The 20,167-nt window shown below is 41.0% G+C and overlaps 1 protein-coding gene across 1 annotated transcript in view; it reads right to left on the reverse strand.

Moving 5' to 3' along the window:
- Nucleotides 1-20,167, reverse strand: part of rspry1 (ring finger and SPRY domain containing 1) — a 70,933-nt gene that overhangs the window by 36,276 nt on the left and 14,490 nt on the right. Inside the window, exon 3 of the mRNA XM_072547500.1 lies at nucleotides 2,633-2,745. Within this exon, the coding sequence (XP_072403601.1) occupies nucleotides 2,633-2,745 (113 nt within the window). The remainder of the gene's footprint in view (nucleotides 1-2,632; nucleotides 2,746-20,167) is intronic.

The following is a 20,167-nucleotide window of genomic DNA, read 5'->3' on the forward strand; positions in this document are numbered from 1 at the left end:
GAACAACTCTCTGGAAGTTACTTGTCTATAAGAAATTTGTGCAGCAGAACACCAAAATCAACCAAGAGGAATCTACAGAGAAACTTCGACATCGAAGACTTGTACCTGGGTTTGAAATTGATTTTGCCATAAATTTAAGGGGGAATTTATCAGACCAGTATTGTAGAGTGGGATATATAGGATAGATTTAAGAGAAAGGAGTTGTAAATATTTGGTTTCAACATTCTCTGTTGGACTTAAATGAATAAGTTTGTTAATTTTTTTACTTTAAATGGTGACCTCTGGGATAGTTCTTTGCCTTTTGAAACTTGAGACTAGGGTACAAGGTGAGCTTCTCGGTGTTGAGTTTAAAATTAGCAGAGGGGTTTACCCAGTTTCATAACACTAGATCAAGATCCTATGAGAGAATAGCAAAAATTTAGAAGGCTTAATTAAAAACACATGGTGCAAACACAATGCACTTCAAAGTTTCTACATAACATCACACAACTCTAAAAAAAGAATGGACAGAATGTGCCTATGTCACAATTTGGTTAATTTCCATTTACAAACTGTTTGGGGCAGTTTGCAACCTACATCAATTCTACCACAGGAGGCCACATGGTCTGTCAAGTTAATATAGTTTCTCAACAGGAACAACTTAGCTAGTCCCAGCATTCTAAGGGATTGTCGTTTTCAACTGGTCACTGTTGCGTGAAGAATTGTTTGTGTGGTACACAACAACCACTCTGCTACAGTGAAGTGCCAACATGTCCCTGTACTTACCCCTTCCTACGCATCCTGATTATTGCTTCCAGACAGGACTCATTTTACAGTATTGAAATTCCTCATCAGAATGTTGGTTAGAATTATGATGAGGTAATTCAATGTTGATAAAGTCTAAGCCCAAAGAAAAAAAGCTATCAAAAACAGCTTCTTTCAATTCCCAAAAAAAAAAAAAGAGAGCTTAGAAAGAGTGCTTAAAGTGTTGGTCACGTAGTCACATTACAGCCACATTTTAAAAGGTCGCACTTCAGAAACACTGTTCCCAATTCATCAATCTTGTTACAGCTAATTGGTGTTAACGAAATACACATTATAGTGGAACAACCTGTACTACAAAGTGATGTTGCCAGGAACTATGTTATTACCATGGGTTTTGAAATATTTCACGTGACATATAAATAGTTCGGTTTATTCTTTCATCCTTTCTTTTGCATAGAAGTTGTTTCATTGCTAGACTCAACTCTGAAAAATGTTTTTATTCAATAAGGGCAGGTACAAAAAGGTATGATCTATTAAACCAGATTTCAATCTAGGATTGGACTTATGCAAAAAATTACTTTAGCAGGGATAACAGCATTTTAGAAACTTTAGAGGGCCCATTTACTTATGGGATTGGATTTATACATTTTTAAAAAAAGAGAAAAAGCATTACCCAAGCTCTCCAGCCTGGTGTATAGTTGAGAAAGGGGTTGGAGGCCTTGTTTCCTCAGTCACCCTACATACTGGCACATTAAAGTGAAACATTTCTACGCTTATACATACTTTATTGGGTGGGATGATTTAATATTTCATAAATTAATATTGACAGGTTTTAAAAGTTACCACTTAATTCAATTTATAATGCTTATATAATATCTAGAAAACATTTGGATTCAACTTTGATTTATGTCATTAGTTTCTAAAAATACAATGACTTTAGTGACAGCACATTCAGAGTAATGTGCACACTTTTGGTCTCTTATCTAAGGAAGGTTATATTTTCCTTGCAAACGGTACAAACTGGATTGGTTCCCGGGAAGAGAATCTTGCTGTACAATGATGGTGAAGTAAATTCAGCCTCTACTCACTAGAGTTTAAAATTTAAGAAATATTATGGAGATGTACCAGATTCTGAAGGGGCTTGAGAAGATTTGCACTTGTTAACAGTATGCCAAGGTTTAAATTGCAGACAATGGTTAAATTGATTAAATGTGTGTGTATACAAACATGTAAAAATGGGAACAGCAAGGCTCTTGCAGCAATGTCGCTATCTCTGGGTCAGACGATCTGGTTCAAGACCCACCTGCAATGTCACATGTCTTAACAGTTGATTTAAATAGGGTGTAAAAATGGTATTCAGGGCTGTGGCACGAGCTGTGGTCAGTCAATAAACTAACCAGTATGGAAAAAAAGACATCAAGATCCAATTTATCCACAGATTTTGACCCAAGTTAACACCAGTTTACCTAGCTAACACTAGATATATTAGGAACTTGGGAGCACAATCCCTGGTTAAGGGAGACTGGTGTTGATGATTTAGCACTCCGACAAGGCTTAAATTGCCAACTGAACATTGGAGATCTCTAACCTTAGAATTTATTCAAAAGTAAGAGCAATTTTTAGTTTATCAGATTAAGAGATTGTACAGAGTGTAAAGGAGATATCAGACAAGCCACAATAGTATTGAATGGTGCAGGCAGTTTTAGGGTCCACATGGTCTACACTCAATTCTATTTCTTATGTGAAGTTGCTTGATAACATCACCAAACCCAAATATTCCTGATAATGTCACCCTTAAGTGTGTTTTATAGACATAATTGATAAATGTAAATTTTAAATAAAAAGACAGGCGCGAATAAGAGAGCATGGCAAATCATGCATCACTTACTTTGGTTGGCAGCGGGCATTCATCCAGCAGTAAAGTAATGACAGCTGGTCCTAAAGGATCTTCTAGAGGAATAACTCTAATCAGGGACTGTACTACTTCGAGCCAACCTTCATCTATCACCAAGTAAAAAGAACAAAAATTAGATAGAGTTCAAAATCCATCAACTTCAACAACATACACATGCATCTTCATAAAGTTCTTATTTCTATCTTGAAGTTAGAAATTCTTCTGGTAATAGTATTAAGATTCCCTAGTGTGGAAACAGGCCATTTGGCCCAACCATGTCCATGCCGACCCTCCAAGGTGTAACCCACCCAGACCCATTTCCCTCTCACTAATGCACCTAAAACTATGGGTAATTTAACATGGCCAATTCACCTAACCTGCATATCTTTGGACTGTGGGAGGAAACCAGAGCATGCGGGAAACACCCATGCAAGCATAGGGAGAATGGGCAAACTCCACAGAGTCACCAGAGGCTGGAATCAAACGTGGGTCCCTGGAGCTGTGAGGCAGCAGTGCTAACCACAGAGCCACTGTACCTCCCAACGTGTTCAAAATTGGTGTTTAGAAAACTCAGTTCAATCTTCATGAAACACATAGCCCAATGAAAATGTAGTCTTTGAAGTTAAGTACAAATATGAATTAAACACCACCACACTGAACCAAATATTATGCATTTGTTGACTTATAAATTTGTGGCTTTTACTTCCATTACAGACACGTATTTATCAAAATTCAAAACTCCTGGCACTCACTGTCACAAAGTTGCATTTTGTCAACCAGTTCAATATATTCTGGTGCAGATTCAGCACCATGCAATGAATGGCAGCAACACAAGAATTATGTTCTACTTCAAATGCAAATAGTTTTCTCCAAAAAAAAAAAGAACTTTAGAATTAGTTTTCATACAAGTCTTCCTGCTCCACTGCACAAATTGTAACATCTTAGTATTACATACATGAATTTCAAACAATCCATCAACAATAACCCTGGCACAACTATATTAACAACTCCGTTAATATAATTGTGCCAGGGTTATTTTTGGTGGAACCACACACACAAAGCCATTTGTTGGATTGTTGGAAGGTTAAATTTTACAAACTTTGAGCTAGCCAGCCAGGATTATTGATGAGGCAATGCATTTAATGTAATCAACACAGACTTAGAGTCATAGAGATGTACAGCATGGAAACAGACCCTTCGGTCCAACCTGTATGCCGACCAGATATCCCAACCCAATCTAGTGCCACCTGCCAGCTCCCAGCCCATATCCTCCAAACCCTTCCTATTCATATATCCATCCAAATGTCTCTTAAATGTTGCAATTGTACCAGCCTCCATCACTTCCTCTGGCAGCTCATTCCATACACGTACCACCCTCTGCATGAAAAAGTTGCCCCGCAGGTCTCTTTTATATCTTTCCCCTCTCACCCTAAACTTATGCCCTCTAGTTCAGGACTCCCCGACCCCAGGGAAAAGACGTTGCCTGTTTACCCTATCCATGCCCCTCATACTTTTGTAAACCTGTATAAGGTCACCCCTCAGCCTCCAACCATCCTGGGAAAACAGCCCCAGCCTGTTAAACCTCTCCCTATAGCTCAAATCCTCCAACCCTGGCAACATCCTTGTACATCTTTTCTGAACCCTTTCAAGTTTCACAAAATCTTTCCAATAGGAAGGAGACCAGAATTGCATGCAATATTCCAACAGCGGCCTAACCAATGCCCTGTACAGCCACAACATGACCTCCCGACTCCAATACTCAATACTCTGACCAATAAAGGAAAGTATACCAAACGCCGCCATCACTATCCTATCTACCTGCGACTCCACTTTCAAGGAGTATGAACCTGCACCCCAAGGTCTCTTTGTTCAGCAACACTCCCTAGGATCTTACCATTAAGTGAATAAGTCCTGCTAAGATTTGCTTTCCCAAAATGCAGTACCACGCATTTATCGGAATTAAACTCCATCTGCCATTTCTCAGCTCATTGGCCCATCTGGTCCAGATCCTGTTGTAATCTGAGGTAACCCTCTTCTTGTCCACTACATCTTCAACTTTGGTGTCATCTGCAAACTTACTAACTGTACTTCTTATGCTCGCATCCAAATCATTTATAGAAATGACAAAGTAGAGGACCCAGCACGGATCCTTGTGGCACTCCACTGGTCACAATCCTCCAGTCTGAAAAACAACCCTCCACCACTACCTTATCTTCTACCTTTGAGCCAGTTTTTTATCCAAATGGCTAGTTCTCCCTATATTCCATCAGATCTAACCTTGCTAATCAGTCTCCCATGGGGAACCTTGTCAAACGCCTTACTGAAGTCCATATAGATCACATCTACTGCTCTGCCCTCAATCTTCTTTGTTACTTCTTCAAAAACCCAATCAAGTTTGTGAGACATGATTTCCCACGCATAAAGTCATGTTGACTACCCTAATCAGTCCGTGCCTGTCCAAATACATGTACATCCTGCCCCTCAGGATTCCCTCCAACAACTTGCCCACCACAGAGGTCAGCCTCACTGGTCTATAGTTCTCTGGCTTGTCCTTACCACCATTCTTAAACAGTGGCACCACGTTTGCCAACCCCCAGTCTTCTGGCACCTCACCTGTGACTATCGATGATACAAATATCTCAGCAAGAAGACCAGCAATCACTTCTCTAGTTTGCCACAGAGTTCTCAGGTACATCTGATCAGGTCCTGGGGATTTATCCACCTTTACCCTTTTCAAGACATCCAGCATGTCCTCCTCTGTAATCTGGACATTTTGCAAGATGTCACCATCTATTTCCCTACAATCTATATCTTCCATTTCCTTTCCACAGTAAATACTGATGCAAAATACTCATTTAGTATCTCCATTTTCTGTGGCTCCACACAAAGGCCGCCTTGCTGATCTTTGAGGGGCCCTATTCTCTCCCTAGTTACCCTTTTGTCATTAATGTATTTGTAAAAACCCTTTGGATTCTCCTTAATTCTATTTGCCAAAGCTATATCCCCTTTTTGCCCTCCTGATTTCTCTCTCAAGTATATTCCTATTTCCTTTATACTCTAAAGATTCACTCGATCTATCCTGCCCATATCTTACATAGGCTTCCTTCTTTTTCTTAACCAAACCCTCAATTTCTTTAGTCATCCAGCATTCCCTATACCTACCAGCCTTTCCTTTCACCCTGACAGGAATATACTTTTTCCGGATTCTCGTTATCTCATTTCTGAAGGCTTCCCATTTTCCAGCCGTCCCTTCACCTATGAACATCTGCCTCCAATCAGCTTTCGAAAATTCTTGCCTAATACCGTCAAAATTGGCCTTTCTCCAATTTAGGACTTCAACTTTTAGATCTGGTCTATCCTTTTCCATCATTATTTTAAAACTAATAGAATTATGGTCGCTGGCCCCAAAGTGCTCCCCCACTGACACCTCAGTCACCTGCCCTGCCTTATTTCCCACTTTCTCCTTTCCCAAGAGTTGGTCAAGTTTTGCACCTTCCCTAGTAGGTACATCCACATACTGAATCAGAAATTTGTCTTGTACACACTTAACACTATGGTAGTCCCAGTCTATGTTTGGAAAGTTAAAATCCCCTACCATAACCACCCTATTATTCTGACAGATAGCGGAGATCTCCTTACAAATTTGTTTATCTATTTCCCTCTAACTATTAGGGGGTCTATAATACAATCCCAATAAGGTGATCATCCCTTTCTTATTTCTCAATTCCATCCAAATAACTTCCCTGGATGTATTTCCAGGAATATCCTCCCTCAGCACAGCAGTAATGCTATCCCTTATCAAAGGCCACTCCTCCTCCTCTCTTGCCTCCCTTGCTATCCTTCCTGTAGGATAGGTTATCCTTCCTGTAGCATTTGTACTGAACATAGCTTTTATTAAAGATCCTTCATGTCTGGTTTAAAAATAAAGACAAAGAGCCCACGGGATTTAAATAAATGTTGGATCCAAAACTGGCTGAGAGCAGGAAGAGCACGACAGTAGGATGATTGATTGTGTGACAGCAAGTGTATTACAGTGGGTTCTGCAGGGCACTGTTCTGGGACCTTACTATTTGTATACAGTAATAATTTGGACTCAAACGTAAGAGGCACGATCAATAGACAATAGGTGCAGGAGTAGGCCATTTTGACCTTCGAATCTGCACCACCATTCAATATGACCATGGCTGATCATCCTTAATCAGTATCCTGTTCCTCCCTTATCTCCATAACCCTTGATTCCACTATCCTTGAGAGCTCTATCCAACTCTTTCTTAAATGAATCCAGAGACTGGGCCTCCACTGCCTTCTGGGGCAGAGCATTCCACGCACCCACCACTCTCTGGATGAAGAAGTTTCTCCTCATCTCTGTCCTAAATGGGCTACCCCTTATTTTTAAAGCTGTCTCCTCTGGTTCGGGACTCACCCATCAGCAGAAACACGTTTCCTGCCTTCAGAGTGTCCAATCCTTTAAAAATCTTATGTCTCAATCAGATCCCCTCTCAGTCTTCTAAACTTAAGGGTATACAAGCCCAGTCGCTCCAATCTTTCAACATAAGATAGTCCCGCCATTCCAGGAATTGACCTACGCTGCACTCCCTCAATAGCCAGAATATCTTACCTCAAATTTGGAGACCAGAACTGCACATAGTACTCCAGGTACGGTATCACCAGGGCCCTGTACAGCTGCAGAAGAACCTCTGCTTCTATACTCAATCCCTCTTGTTATGAAGGCCAGCATGCTGTACCTGTCTTCATTACCTGCTGTACCTGCATGCTTGCCTTCATTGACTGATGTACAAGAACACCCAGATCTTTTTGTACTGCCCCTTTACCTAACTTGACTTCATTTAGGTCATAATCTGCCTTCCTGTTCTTGCCACCAAAGTGGATAACCATACATTTATCCACATTAAACTGCATCTGTCCACTCACCTAACCTGTCCGGGTCACCCTGTAACCTCCTAACATCCTCATCACAATTCACCCTGCCACCCAGCTTTGTATCATCAGCAAATTTGCTAATGTTACTATTAATACCATCTTCTACATCATTAATATATATTGTAAAAAGCTGCGGTCCCAGCACTGATCCCTGCGGTACCCCACTGGTCACTGCCTGCCATTCCGAAATGGAGCTGTTTATCACTACTGTTTCCTGTCAGCCAACCAATTTTCAATCCAAGTCAGTTCTTTGCCCCCAATACCATGCGCCCTAATTTTGCTCACTAAAGTCCCACATAGAAGGTTATCAAAAGCTTTCTGAAAGTCCAGGTACACTACATCCACTGGATCTCCCTTGTCCAACTTCAGAGTTACATCCTCAAAAAATTTCAGAAGATTAGTCAAGCAGGATTTCCCCTTCATAAATCCATGCTGACTCAGACCTATCCTGTTACTACTATCCAGATGTGTCGTAATTTCATCCTTTACAATAGACTCCAGCATCTTTCCCACCACTGAGGTCAGACTAACTGGTCTATAATTTCCTGCTTTCTCTCTCGCTCCTTTCTTAAGAAGTGGGACAGCATTAGCCACCCTCCAATCCGCAGGAACTGATCCTGAATCTATCGAACTCTGGAAAATAATCACCAACGCATCCACGATTTCTAGAGCCACCTCCTTCAGTGCCCTGGGATGTGGACCATCAGGCCCTGGGGACTTAGCCTTCAGACCTAACAGTCTCTCCAACACCAATTCCTGGCAAATAAGAGGTTCGCAGATGTGAAAACTGGTAAGTGGTAAATAGTAAGGAAGGCAGTCATTAATTACAGATCACCTATTTGGTCATGTGCCAAATGGAATACAATCACGGAAAACAGGAGATAATGCACTTGGAGAGCATTAAGGCGGCAAAAAGATTTATAGAATGAATGGTAGGATCCTGGAAAGGGTCTCATCTCAAACTTAAATGATCCACATGATCCCCTCAAACTGTTTTGCGTGGAGATAGGTAGTCTGTCATTGGGAACAGATTTTCTGCATTTATCCTGTCTAGTCCCGTTAGAATTTTATTGGTTTCTTTCAGATTCTAATAAACTTGCATTTTTACCATTGCTGGCAATCCTAGGTACCAAGAAACTAGACAATTTTTTTTTGAGAGTGTTTCTTAACATACCATGGGGAAAAGAGATAATCCAGAGATACAAACAAATCTCTTCCACCCTTCTAATGCTAGTAAACTCTCTCACTAATTTCCAAAATTGGGAAGTAGGTCTCCTGAACCAGAGATTATCTGTTCCAACCGCTTTACTTTCTTTTAACCCTTCATTTTTAAAAAAGGGTTAGATTTTCTTTCTACTTACACTCTGGAGGGAGCTTAGGTTGCAGAGGTAGCAGCAGCGACAGCAATAGCTGGGGAGCAAAGAGTCGGGATTTTGAGACCAGTCAGAACTCTGACTGTCGGCGGCATCATGGATACACCTGGAGGCCCTGGATGGACATTGGCAGTGAGATAGATCGAGCCCGGGGGGGGTCGGGGTGGCTGAGCACAGCATGGGAACAGATCAAGCCCTTGTGGGGAAAGCCAGTGTGGAGCAACTGCAGGGATATGGCTAAAAGGAGGACTGCAATTTGGAACTTTTGATTTGCTACTTTATACTGACAAGAAATTTAATGTTGCACTTTTCATTGATTTCCTACTCTTTACCCAAGATTATGTACCTAGGCAATGGTGACACCAAAAACTCAAGTACAGGGATACAGGAGGATTTAAATATATGTGACAATAAAACAATTCTGAAACTAATATTGCTTCTTTTAAAAAGAAACAAACACTCAAGACAGCTACATATTACAGAAAAAAATTCTACAGAGGCAAAGACCTCACTTACACCATCACCTCAAATCATATGAACACAAACATGCTGCAAATTACACAATACAGTTTGCAATGCTGCATACTACCCTATTCATTATAGCTCACTAGTTTTACTGCTCCATTCCACGTTTAATAAACTTCAATATTTATACAGAATTAACTGCACATTTTCTATTTACAGCATGGTAGTCTGATAACAGCTTTAAACAGGTTACAAACTTCACTGCATTTCAGTAGACTAGCTTGACTTCCTTTCTAGAAAGTACGGAGATATAAACGGGGTATAGATGGTTTTGGTCAGTCCATCACTAACATTGCTCCAGTGACTCAAACTTCTCAGGTCAATCTCGGCAATTCAAGGCAATTCAACAACAATAATATGACAAGTAAGCCCAATGCTAAGTTCAACCAACTAACTCAAATATGCAGGCCTAGCAAAAAAAAATTCAAAAGCAAGAATACTGTCTAATATTTTCCTCTTCATTATTTGACATCAGAATGCCAACCAAAGCAGTACTTCTAATAGCTATAACTTAAAAATTAGATAACCACATCCATAGAGGAAATTTGTATTTGGAAGATTCCTGACCTGTATGGCTCATTAGCATAATTTAACCAACTGAGGGCTCAAAAATTCAGGATTATTCAAACCTGATTGAAAGAGATATATTTTGCCATAAGTGGCTATTGAGACAAGTCACAAAACCATTTGAAAAATGAAATTTGATTTATTTTTCAAGCATATCGGTAAAAGAATGGGTAAAAGGCAGGAAAGCTGGTCCTTTGAGTTAGTACAGCAACAATGAGCCAAATAATTTGGAAATTTGACTACATGAAGTATTAATTTTACATTCCAAATTCATATCAAGTTAAAAAGAACAAGAGGAAAAACTCAATGAGAAACAAAAGTACAACCATAGCTTCCTATTGAAGGAAATTACATCATTTCCTCGCTAAATAAGAGTCTAACCTTAACAACAGGGATGCTGACGAAGTGGACTCTAACATACCAGTATTAGCTCTAAATCATGATTCCTCATTCTGAAGTCGAGCAATTAAACTGGCCCAACGTAAAATCAACACTTAGCTGAATACCCAAAGAGCACTAAAAGAAAAGCACATATCTGAAAACCTGGAAGCAGATTGTGAATTTCATTTTAATTCACTCCAGTTATGGAAACAAATCTGTATTTAAACTATTAAATTGTCACAAGTCAAAAACCTAAATTTATAAAGGTGGAACCACACTGGTAGTACAAAGAAAATTGTGATTTTTCTACACACAGACCGGTTACAGTAATTCAACTACTGCAATTACAACTTCATGAAGATCAATTCAGTCTCATTCAGACATAACATAAAATAAACTAATTTCGCTTAATGGAAGTGGTGAAAGACAACACTAAATCCTGGCAGTCTAGAGTACAACTTGCTGGCTAGTGAATGCATATTAGCCTGGAGTTTGCAATTGAAATGGCATTAAAACATTTGCAAAACAGAGATTTTGGCAGCTGTAATGAATAGCTAAACACAGAAAAGCAAATATTTTCTGCTGTTCCACAGTGTATCCTCAAGTCTTTTAGTAGAGGGAAACCAATGTTTGTGCACAAAGTAGAAACGTGCCTGTTATTTCAATGTGGAACATAAACCTGGGAGTAGACAATTCAGCCCCTCGAGGCTGCTCCGTCATTTAATATGATAATTGTTGATCTCAACTCCACTTGCCTGCCTGCCTGCTCTCCATAAGCCATCAACTCATTATTAACTAAGAACCTGTCAACTTTTCCTTCAATTTGCAGCATACCCAGACTCTGCAGTAGTGAACTCTACAGATTAATGACCCAAAAGAGAAGAAAAGTAGCAATAATCAGTAAGTTTTAAAATGACCTCTTGTTCTAGATTATCCATAGGGAAACATCCTGTCTAGCTTTGTATACTTCAAAATAGATCTCTTGTTCTAAGCTCGAGAGAATATAGGCCTAAACCGCTCCATTTCTCAGAGAGATAGAATTAGAGTTAGAGATATACAAGACAGAAACAGACCATTCGGTTCAAATCGTCCATGCCAACCAGATATCCTAACCTAATCTAGTCCCATTTGCTAGCACTTGGCTGCTCATTGGATGCTGCCTGAACTGCTGTGCTCTTCCAGCACCACTAATCAGTATTTGCTTTCCAGCATCTGCAGTCATTGTTTTTACCTCTATATCCCTCTAAACCCTTCCTAGTCATATACCCATCCAGGTACCTTTTAAATGGCGCAATTGTACCAGCCTCCACTGCTTCCTCTGGCAACTCATTCCATACACATACCACCATCTGTGTGAAAATGTTACCTCTTGGGTCTCATATCTTTGCCCTCTCACCCAGAATCTATGCCTGTAGTTCTGGGAAAAGACCTTGTTTATTTAACCTATCCATGCCCCTCATGATTTTGTAAACCTCTGAAGTCACCCCTCAGCCTCCAACGTTCCAGGCAAATCAGCCCTAGCCTATTCAACCTCACAGCTCAAACACTCCAACCCTGGCAACATCATTATAAATCATTTCTGAACCCTTTCAAGTATCACAGCAACCTTCCGATGGAAAGGAGACCAGAATTGCACATAATATTCCAACAGCCGCCTAACCAATGTCCTGTATAGCCTCAACATGACCTCCCAACCCCTGGACTCAATACTCCAATAAAAGGAAAGCACACTTCATTATCCTATCTACCTGCAACTCCACTTTCAAGGAGCTATGAACCTGCACTCCAAGGTCACTTTGCTCAGCAACACTCCCTAGGACCTTACCAGTAAGCACATAAGCCCTGCTCTGATTCGCTTTCCCAAAATGCAGCACCTCACATTTATGTGAATTAAACTCCAACTGCACTCCTCAGCCAATTGGCCTACCTGATTAAGATCTTAATGTAATCTGAGGTAACCTCCTTCGCTGTCCACTACACCTCCAATTTTGGTGTCATCTGCAAATTTACTAACTATATCTCTTATGCTCCCATCCAAATCATTTATACAAAAAAGGATGAAAAGCGGTGGACCCAGCACTGATCCTTGTGGCTCACCACTGGTCACAGGCCTCCGGTCTGATAAGCAACCATCCTCCACCACCCTGTCTTTTACCTTTGAGCCAGTTCTGTATCTAAACAGCTAGCTCTCCCTGTATTAAAAGAGATCTAACCTTGCTAACCAGTCTCCCATGAGGAACCTGGTCATCTGCCTTAAGTCCATATAGACCACGTCTACTGCACTGCCCTCTTCCTAAGTCAAACCCCTCATCTCTTGTAGGTAATCTCATGAACCTCCTATGAACTGCCTCCAATGCAACTATCATTCTTTCTTAAAGGTCACCAAAACTGTATGCAACACTCCAGGTTCAGTGTCATTACTGACTTGTACAGTTGCAGCAACGTTTCCTCTCTTCCTTCAGCAATTAATGCCAAAACTCCATTTGCCTTCCTCATTATCTGCTGTACCTACTCATTTTTGTAACTCATGCATAAAAAACCCCAGATCCCGCTGCAATGAAGCACTCCAACGTTTCTCTCCATCTACATAATTTGTCTTTCTACTCCTGTCCAAAATGGAAAACCTCACACATATCCACATTAAACTCCATCTGCCAAAATCGGTGCTGTGTAAGCAGCTTTGACAAATTTCTCCAATGCATCATGTGGATGGCATACAGTGCTACTATTGAGAAAAGTGTTGGATAGAGTGAATATGATGTCAGTCAAAGGGCTGCTTCATCTTGGATGGTATCAAGCTTCAGTGTCACTGGAACTGCATCCATACAGGCAAGTGGGGAGTATTCCATCACACTCCTGACATGTAGGAGAAAGTAAGGACTGCAGATGCTGGAGATCAGAAGAGAGTGCGGTGCTGGAAAGCACAACAGATCAGGCAGCATCTGAGGAGAAGAAGCGAAGTTTCAGGCATAAGCTCTTTATCAGGAATTCCTGAAGAGATCTCTTCAGGGGTGGTGGTCAGGAGAGGATTTTGTCTCTGCAGTCTTCCTGGCCTGTGACCTGCTTTTATTGTCACTGTGTTTGTGGAGAAAGTTAAAAAACACAACATTGGGTTATAGTCCAACAGGTTTATTTGGAAGCACTAGCTTTCTGGGTAGTGCTCCTTCATCAGTCAACTATGGAACAGGTTCATAAGACACAGAATTAATAGCTATAAATTATGCGCCTTATGGTCCTGTTCCACAGCTACCTTATGAAGGAACAGCGGTCAGAAAACTAGTGCTTCCAAATTAATCTGTTGGACTATAATTTAAAAATCTCAATGCCAACTTTATCCACCCTCGTCTCATACCAGCTGCTCCACTTTTTGTGGACAGTTCAATTGAGTTTCTGGTCAATGGTAATCCCCAGGATGTTCACAGTGGGGAATTCAGTGATGATAACACCGTTCAATATAACATGGCAGTGGTTAGATTTCTCTTACTGGTCATTGTTTGACAGTTGTGATGCTCAAATGTTACTTGCTACTTGTCATCCAAAGCCTGGATATTGTCCAGATCTTGAACATGAACTGCTCCAGTACCAGAGGTGTCACAACTGGTGCTGAACACTGTGCTATCAGTGAACATCCCCTCTTCTGACCTTATGATGGAGGGAAGGTCATTGAGGCAGCTGAAGGTAGTTGGGCCTTGGACCCTACCCTTAAGAATTCCTGCAGAGATATCCCAGAGCTGAGATGACTGACCACCAACAATTACAATCATCTTCCTACATGCCAAGTAAGAGTACAAAGGGAGAATTTGTCTGATACTTGCTGATTCCAGTTTTGCTTGAACTCCTTGATGGCAGACTCAGTCAAATACAGCTTTAATGTCATGTTCACCTTGAATTCAGCTCTTTCGTCCATGTTTGAATCAAGGCTGTAGAGTGGTCAGGAGCGGAGTGCTCCTGGCAGAATTCAAACTGGGCAGCAGTACGGACTGTAAACTGTGGACCCCTTGCCACCCCATTTATCCTGACTTACATGGTTAGCTAATCCTCCATCCAAGCTAATACATGACCCCTAACCCATTGTGATCTTCTCATGCAACACATTAATCCAATACCTTCTGAGAGTCCAGAAATACAACATCTACAGGATCCCCATTGAAGATATAATAAGCAAAGTGGACAAATAACGCTAATCAGTTAGTCAAAACACACAATTTGCCTTTCATTAAACTCATGCTGTCTTAAATACATTGTGTTATGTCTTTCTAAATGCCCTGTTTTTATTTCCTTAATAATGGATTCTAACAATTTCCCAATATCAAGTTTAACTAACTGGTCTACAGTTTCCTCCTTTTGGTTTCCCTCACTAAGTAAGGATTATATATTAGCATTTTTTTTCCAATTCACCGCAACCTTACCTGCATCAGAGGAATTTTGAAATATTATAACCAATGGATTCATTATTTCTGTTGCCACTTCCTTTTGAGACTCTAAGATGCAGGCCATCGCGTGATGGGGACTTGTCTGCCTTCAATACCAGTCAATTAATTTGCTCAGTATTTCTCTCCCCACTCACAGTGATTACGATCGAGATACTTTCTTCCCATTCTATAACCAATGAGGTATCATTTTCTATTGGGATGACACTAGTGCCCTCCACCATAAAAATGGAAGCAAGTTGTTCATTTAATGAATCTGCCATTTGTGTTCTGCACTATTAACTCCACAGTCTCAACCTCCAAAAAAAGGGACCACCATTCACCAAGTACTCTCTTCCTTTTTGTATAATTACAGAATCAGTTTTTATATTTTGCACTAGGTTTGTTGTGGAATTAACCTTTGTTCTTTAGATTACTTTTTTTAATAACTCTTTTCTGATATTAAAAGTCTCAGTGCTCCAGCCCGTCACATGCTTTGCAATTTGGTATACCTTTATTTTTGAAAATTTTCTACAACTTCCTTGCTTTGTCATGAACAATTTCCTAGGAGAAAGTGAGGACTGCAGATGCTGGAGATCAGAGCTAAAAATGTGTTGCTGGAAAAGCACAGCAGGTCAGGCAACATCCAAGGAGCAGGAGAATCGACATTTTGGGCATGAGCCCTTCTTCAGCATGAACAATTTCCTGTCTGGAATTCAGTTTATTTGGGAACAATTGACATTCTCCTTAAATATATGCCACTCCTGGGGTAGGGAGGGGGGGATCTTAAAGGGCGGCGAAGATCTCACTGCAGAGCTCTGCATTTTCTAAATGCTTTTTCTGAACTGATCAGTCTCGAGTCCCGGCACATCATTACAGGGGGAGATTTAACTGTCTCACGGGCCCCACAGTAGACAGGGTACCCAAAGGTCTTTCGATGCCCTCTGTACAAACTAAACAGTTAGTGGGTCTGTGTGGGGAATTAGGGTTGGTGAACATCTGGAGGCATCTCCATCCTATACGTAGGGATCTTGCGTTTTTCTCCAATTCGCACAGATGTCACACAAGGATTGATTTTTTTTTCTGACACTGCAGTAACCCTGATTTGGTGGCATCTTGGAGCATCTCTGATCATGCTCCAGTGTACGTTACGGTTAAGATTAAGGACGTTACAGTGGGTTTGAGGTACTGGCAAATGGATCCCTTTATCCTCAAGGATAATAAGTTTGTGGCGCATGGCTCTAGGGAATTTTGGACGATCCTAGACATCAATATAGGTTCGGTTGATAGCTCATCCATTCTCTAGAAAACTGCCAAAGCCTATGCTTGGGGGGGGGGGGGGGGTAGTTATTTCATATTCCGCCAGTATGAAGCGACAGACAGGTGAGCAGCAACATCTCCTTGAAACATGGTTGAAGGCAACCAAGAAGGCCTACTTTGACAGACCCTCTTTGGTCAAACTATAGAGGATTACGGCACTGCAGTCTGCATTAAATTCCGTGCTCATGCAGACCGCAAAGGAGGAGCTGGCTTTTGCAAAGCAAAAGGTTATATGAGCATGGTGACAAGCCAGGCAAATACTTAGCGTATCTTGCCAGAAAGAGGAATGCCCCACTAGCCATTACGGCGATTAGAGAAGGGTCTGGGAACCTAACGTAATTCTGAAAAAGATTAATGCAGCATTCCAGAGATTTTACTCTAAATTACACCAATCCGAGGATTGTGAGGAGGGGCAGGCCAAAATGGAATTTTCTTTTTAGGGATCTCAAGCTCCTGGGTGTGACTTCAGAACAATCCTTTCTCAATGCCCCGTTATCAGAGCAAGTGCAGGAAGCTGTGAGGCAGCTTCAGAGTGGAAAGCCACCCAGTCCGGACAGACTTTCCAGTGAATTCTATAAGGAATTTATACATATACTGTGAAGCCCAATGCTCAATATGTTTAATAATTCATACAATCATGATAGTCTCCCACCATCTCTGAGAGGGGCCAATATTTCACTTATGCTCAAAAAAAAGGGAAGGACCCGGAAGACTGTTTCGTACAGGCCCATCTCTCTCTTAAATGTTGACTTTAAAATCTTCTCTAAGACTCTCATGTTAAGGCTGGACATTGTTTTACTTCTATTATTAAAGAGGATCAGACGTGCTTCATAAAGGGCTGCAGGTCCTCTAATAATGTTAGGTGGCTGCTTAATGCAATTCAAGCACGCCAATAGCAGTCAATACAGGGATTAGTGATTTCTCCAGATGTAGAGGAGGCATTTGACTGAATTGAGTGGCAGTGCCTTTGCTATACTTTAGAGCGGTTTGGTTTGGGCAAAGTCTTTACAAGATGGGTAAAGGTTCTCTACGGTGGCCCTCTCGCAGCGATCACCACCAACGGGATACAATCAAGCAATTTTAATATTTTTAGCAGCAGCCAGCAGGGCTGTCCCCTTTCACCATTGCTTATTACGCTGATGATTGAACCATTGGCAGAGGCCATTCATAGGGATCCCAATATAACTGGTCCAGAAGTGGGGTCAAAATTACGCAAGATTTCATTGCATGTAGATGCTGTCCTAATACTTTTGACAAATCCAGCAGTTTCAGTGCTTTGCCCAATACAATGCATTTGCACGTTTGACGCTTTTTCGGGGTACAAGATTAATTTTGCGAAATCAGAGGCTATGCTTATGGGTGGTCTTACAAAGGAGCTAGCTCTTGAGAGCAACTATAGATTCCCATTTAGGTGGTCACAAGGAGGTTTTGTGTATTTAGGCATATTCATTACTACAGTTCGAGATCGGCTATTCAAGGCCAATTTTATCCAATTATTTGGAAAAAATTAAACAAGATCTTCAAAGATAGGAGCCAATTCCAATCTCGTGGTTGGGTTGGATAGCACTTATTAAGATGAACATTCTCCCTCGTTTGCTATACCCTATGCGGATGCTCCCCCCGATTTTCAATAAGCAAATGCTCAGGAGGCTGAACGGCTGGTTCAGCTCCTTTATTTGGCATCGCAAGTGGCCACTCACTAAATTAGCCAAATTGCAATTGCCTCACAGATTGGGGGGAAGTGGACCTTCTGGACATTAAAAATGATCAATTAAGCTCGCTTTTGACCTATATGCGTGATTGGGTTTGTGGAAATCCTCTTTTAATATGACCAGATATTGAAGCCTCCCAGGCAAGGTGCCCCCTTAACAGTTTGCTGTTTTTGGACAAAATGAAGACAGTTAGGGAATATTGCCATAACCCAATAGTCATCGATACTGTTGAAGCTGGACGGCAATTCAGTAGAAGGAAGGCAATATTGGCAAGACATCTTTGTTTACACCTTTAGTGGGTATGCCGGGTTTTCAACAGGAAATGGTAGATTCAGGATTTAAACATTGGGCAGGTGGAGATGAGTCTTGCATGGGCAATTTATTTGAGGGAGACGCAAGGTCTGCATGGGCACTCTTACCCAGTGAAGTCTATCGCAAGACCAAAGACAAACATATTGGAGCGATATGGTGGGCACAATGGAGAGGACTTTGGCTGTGAGGGTGGAGAAGGGTGGTAAGATTCTCAGTAGCGTAGATGAGCAGAGAGATCTCGGTGTCCAGGTACACAGATCCTTGAAAGTTGCCACCCAGGTTGACAGGGTTGTTAAGGCGGCGTACAGTGTTTTAGCTTTTATTAATAGAGGGATCGAGTTCCGGAACCATGAGGCCGAACTTGGTGTATTGTGTACAGTTCTGGTCACCACATTATAAGGAGGATGAGGAAGCTTTGGAAAGGGTGCAGAGGAGATTTACTAGGATGCTGCCTGGTATGGAGAGAAGGTCTGACGAGGAAAGGCTGAGGGACTTGAGACTGTTATCGTTAGAGAGAAGAAGGTGGAGAGGTGACTTAATAGAGACATAAGATAATCAGAGGGTTAGATAGGGTGGACAGGGAGAACCTTTTTCCAAGTATGGTGACAGCGAGCTTGAGGGGCATAGCTTTAAATTGAGGGGTGATAGATAGAAGACAGATGTCAGAGGTAGTTTCTTTACTCAGAGAGTAGTAAGGGTATGGAATGCTTTGCCTGCAACGGTAGTAGATTCACCAACTTTAAGTACATTTCAGTCGTCATTGGACAAGCATATGGACATACATGGAATAGTGTAGGTTAGATGGGCTTCAGATTGGTATGACAGGTCGGCGCAACATCGAGGGCCGAAGGGCCTGTACTGCGTTGTAATGTTCTATGTTCGAAGGACCCTCTCTCTCCCTTTGGGACTTGCCCACTGTATTTCCTGCAGACATGCACAAGAAAAAAAACTTTTCAATATTCTCATGTTTTGTGCAAGAAAGAATATCTTGCTCGGTTGGATATTATGAAGATTGTTATGGAGCATATTCCCCTTGAATTTTCCTCATAAATATGGTACACCACAAAACTGAGAATTTTTATAAGACATGGCAGCCCTTTATGGAACACTTTGGCAGATTCATCTGACACAGTAATTAGGGCTTTTATATAGCCATAACGATGTGTTTTACGAGTCCAATATTCAGGGAGGAGGAACTGTGAACGTATGAGTCTTTTGTTTGGCTGGGCTGAGTCATTACTATTAGTTTGTTGTTGGTTATTTATTTATTTACTTAAATAGCCAATTTGGGTTTTTATTTATTCTATATAAATATATATGTTTATACATTAGTAAGAGGATTTTTTTTGGGTTTTTTTTGTATTGTTTTGAATTGTATTGTTTTGTACTTGTAATATTTTAAAATCTACTTTTTCAATAAAAAAAGTCTTTAAAAAACACATATGCCACTCCTTATTGACAATCCCATCTTTTGTCTTCATGCCTCGACCACATGGGCCATTCCGGCCCTCTTGCAACATAGGACTATTTTCTCACTCTCCAACTGAATTTAAAATTCTAGCATGCCACAATCACTCTTCCCCAGGGAATCCTTTGCCACGAGATCCTTCATTAATCCCACCTCATTACACAATACCAAATCAGAATAACCCCAGTGGGTTCTAAACACATTTACATTCAATAAATTCAAACTTGTGGCCACCTTTATCAGTTTGATTTTTCCAGTCTTTAAGCATATTAAAATCCCCTACATTTATGGTTGTACTTTTGTTACAAGCTCCTTGCATTTCCTGATTTAATACTGTGCCTTACTACAGGACTTGTGTTTCAGGACAAATATATTATTCCACTAGGGACGTCTTTCCCTTGCTATTTCTTATCTCTACTCAAACGGAATCAAATTTCTAACCTAACGTGCTGCTACCATTTCACATGACAGACTAACCAAAGACAGTTCTTCTTAACCACATGAGACTGGTCACAGTTTTA

This window comes from Chiloscyllium punctatum, chromosome 26 (assembly GCF_047496795.1).
Source record: "Chiloscyllium punctatum isolate Juve2018m chromosome 26, sChiPun1.3, whole genome shotgun sequence".
In the NCBI taxonomy this organism is placed as follows: Eukaryota; Metazoa; Chordata; class Chondrichthyes; order Orectolobiformes; family Hemiscylliidae; genus Chiloscyllium; species Chiloscyllium punctatum.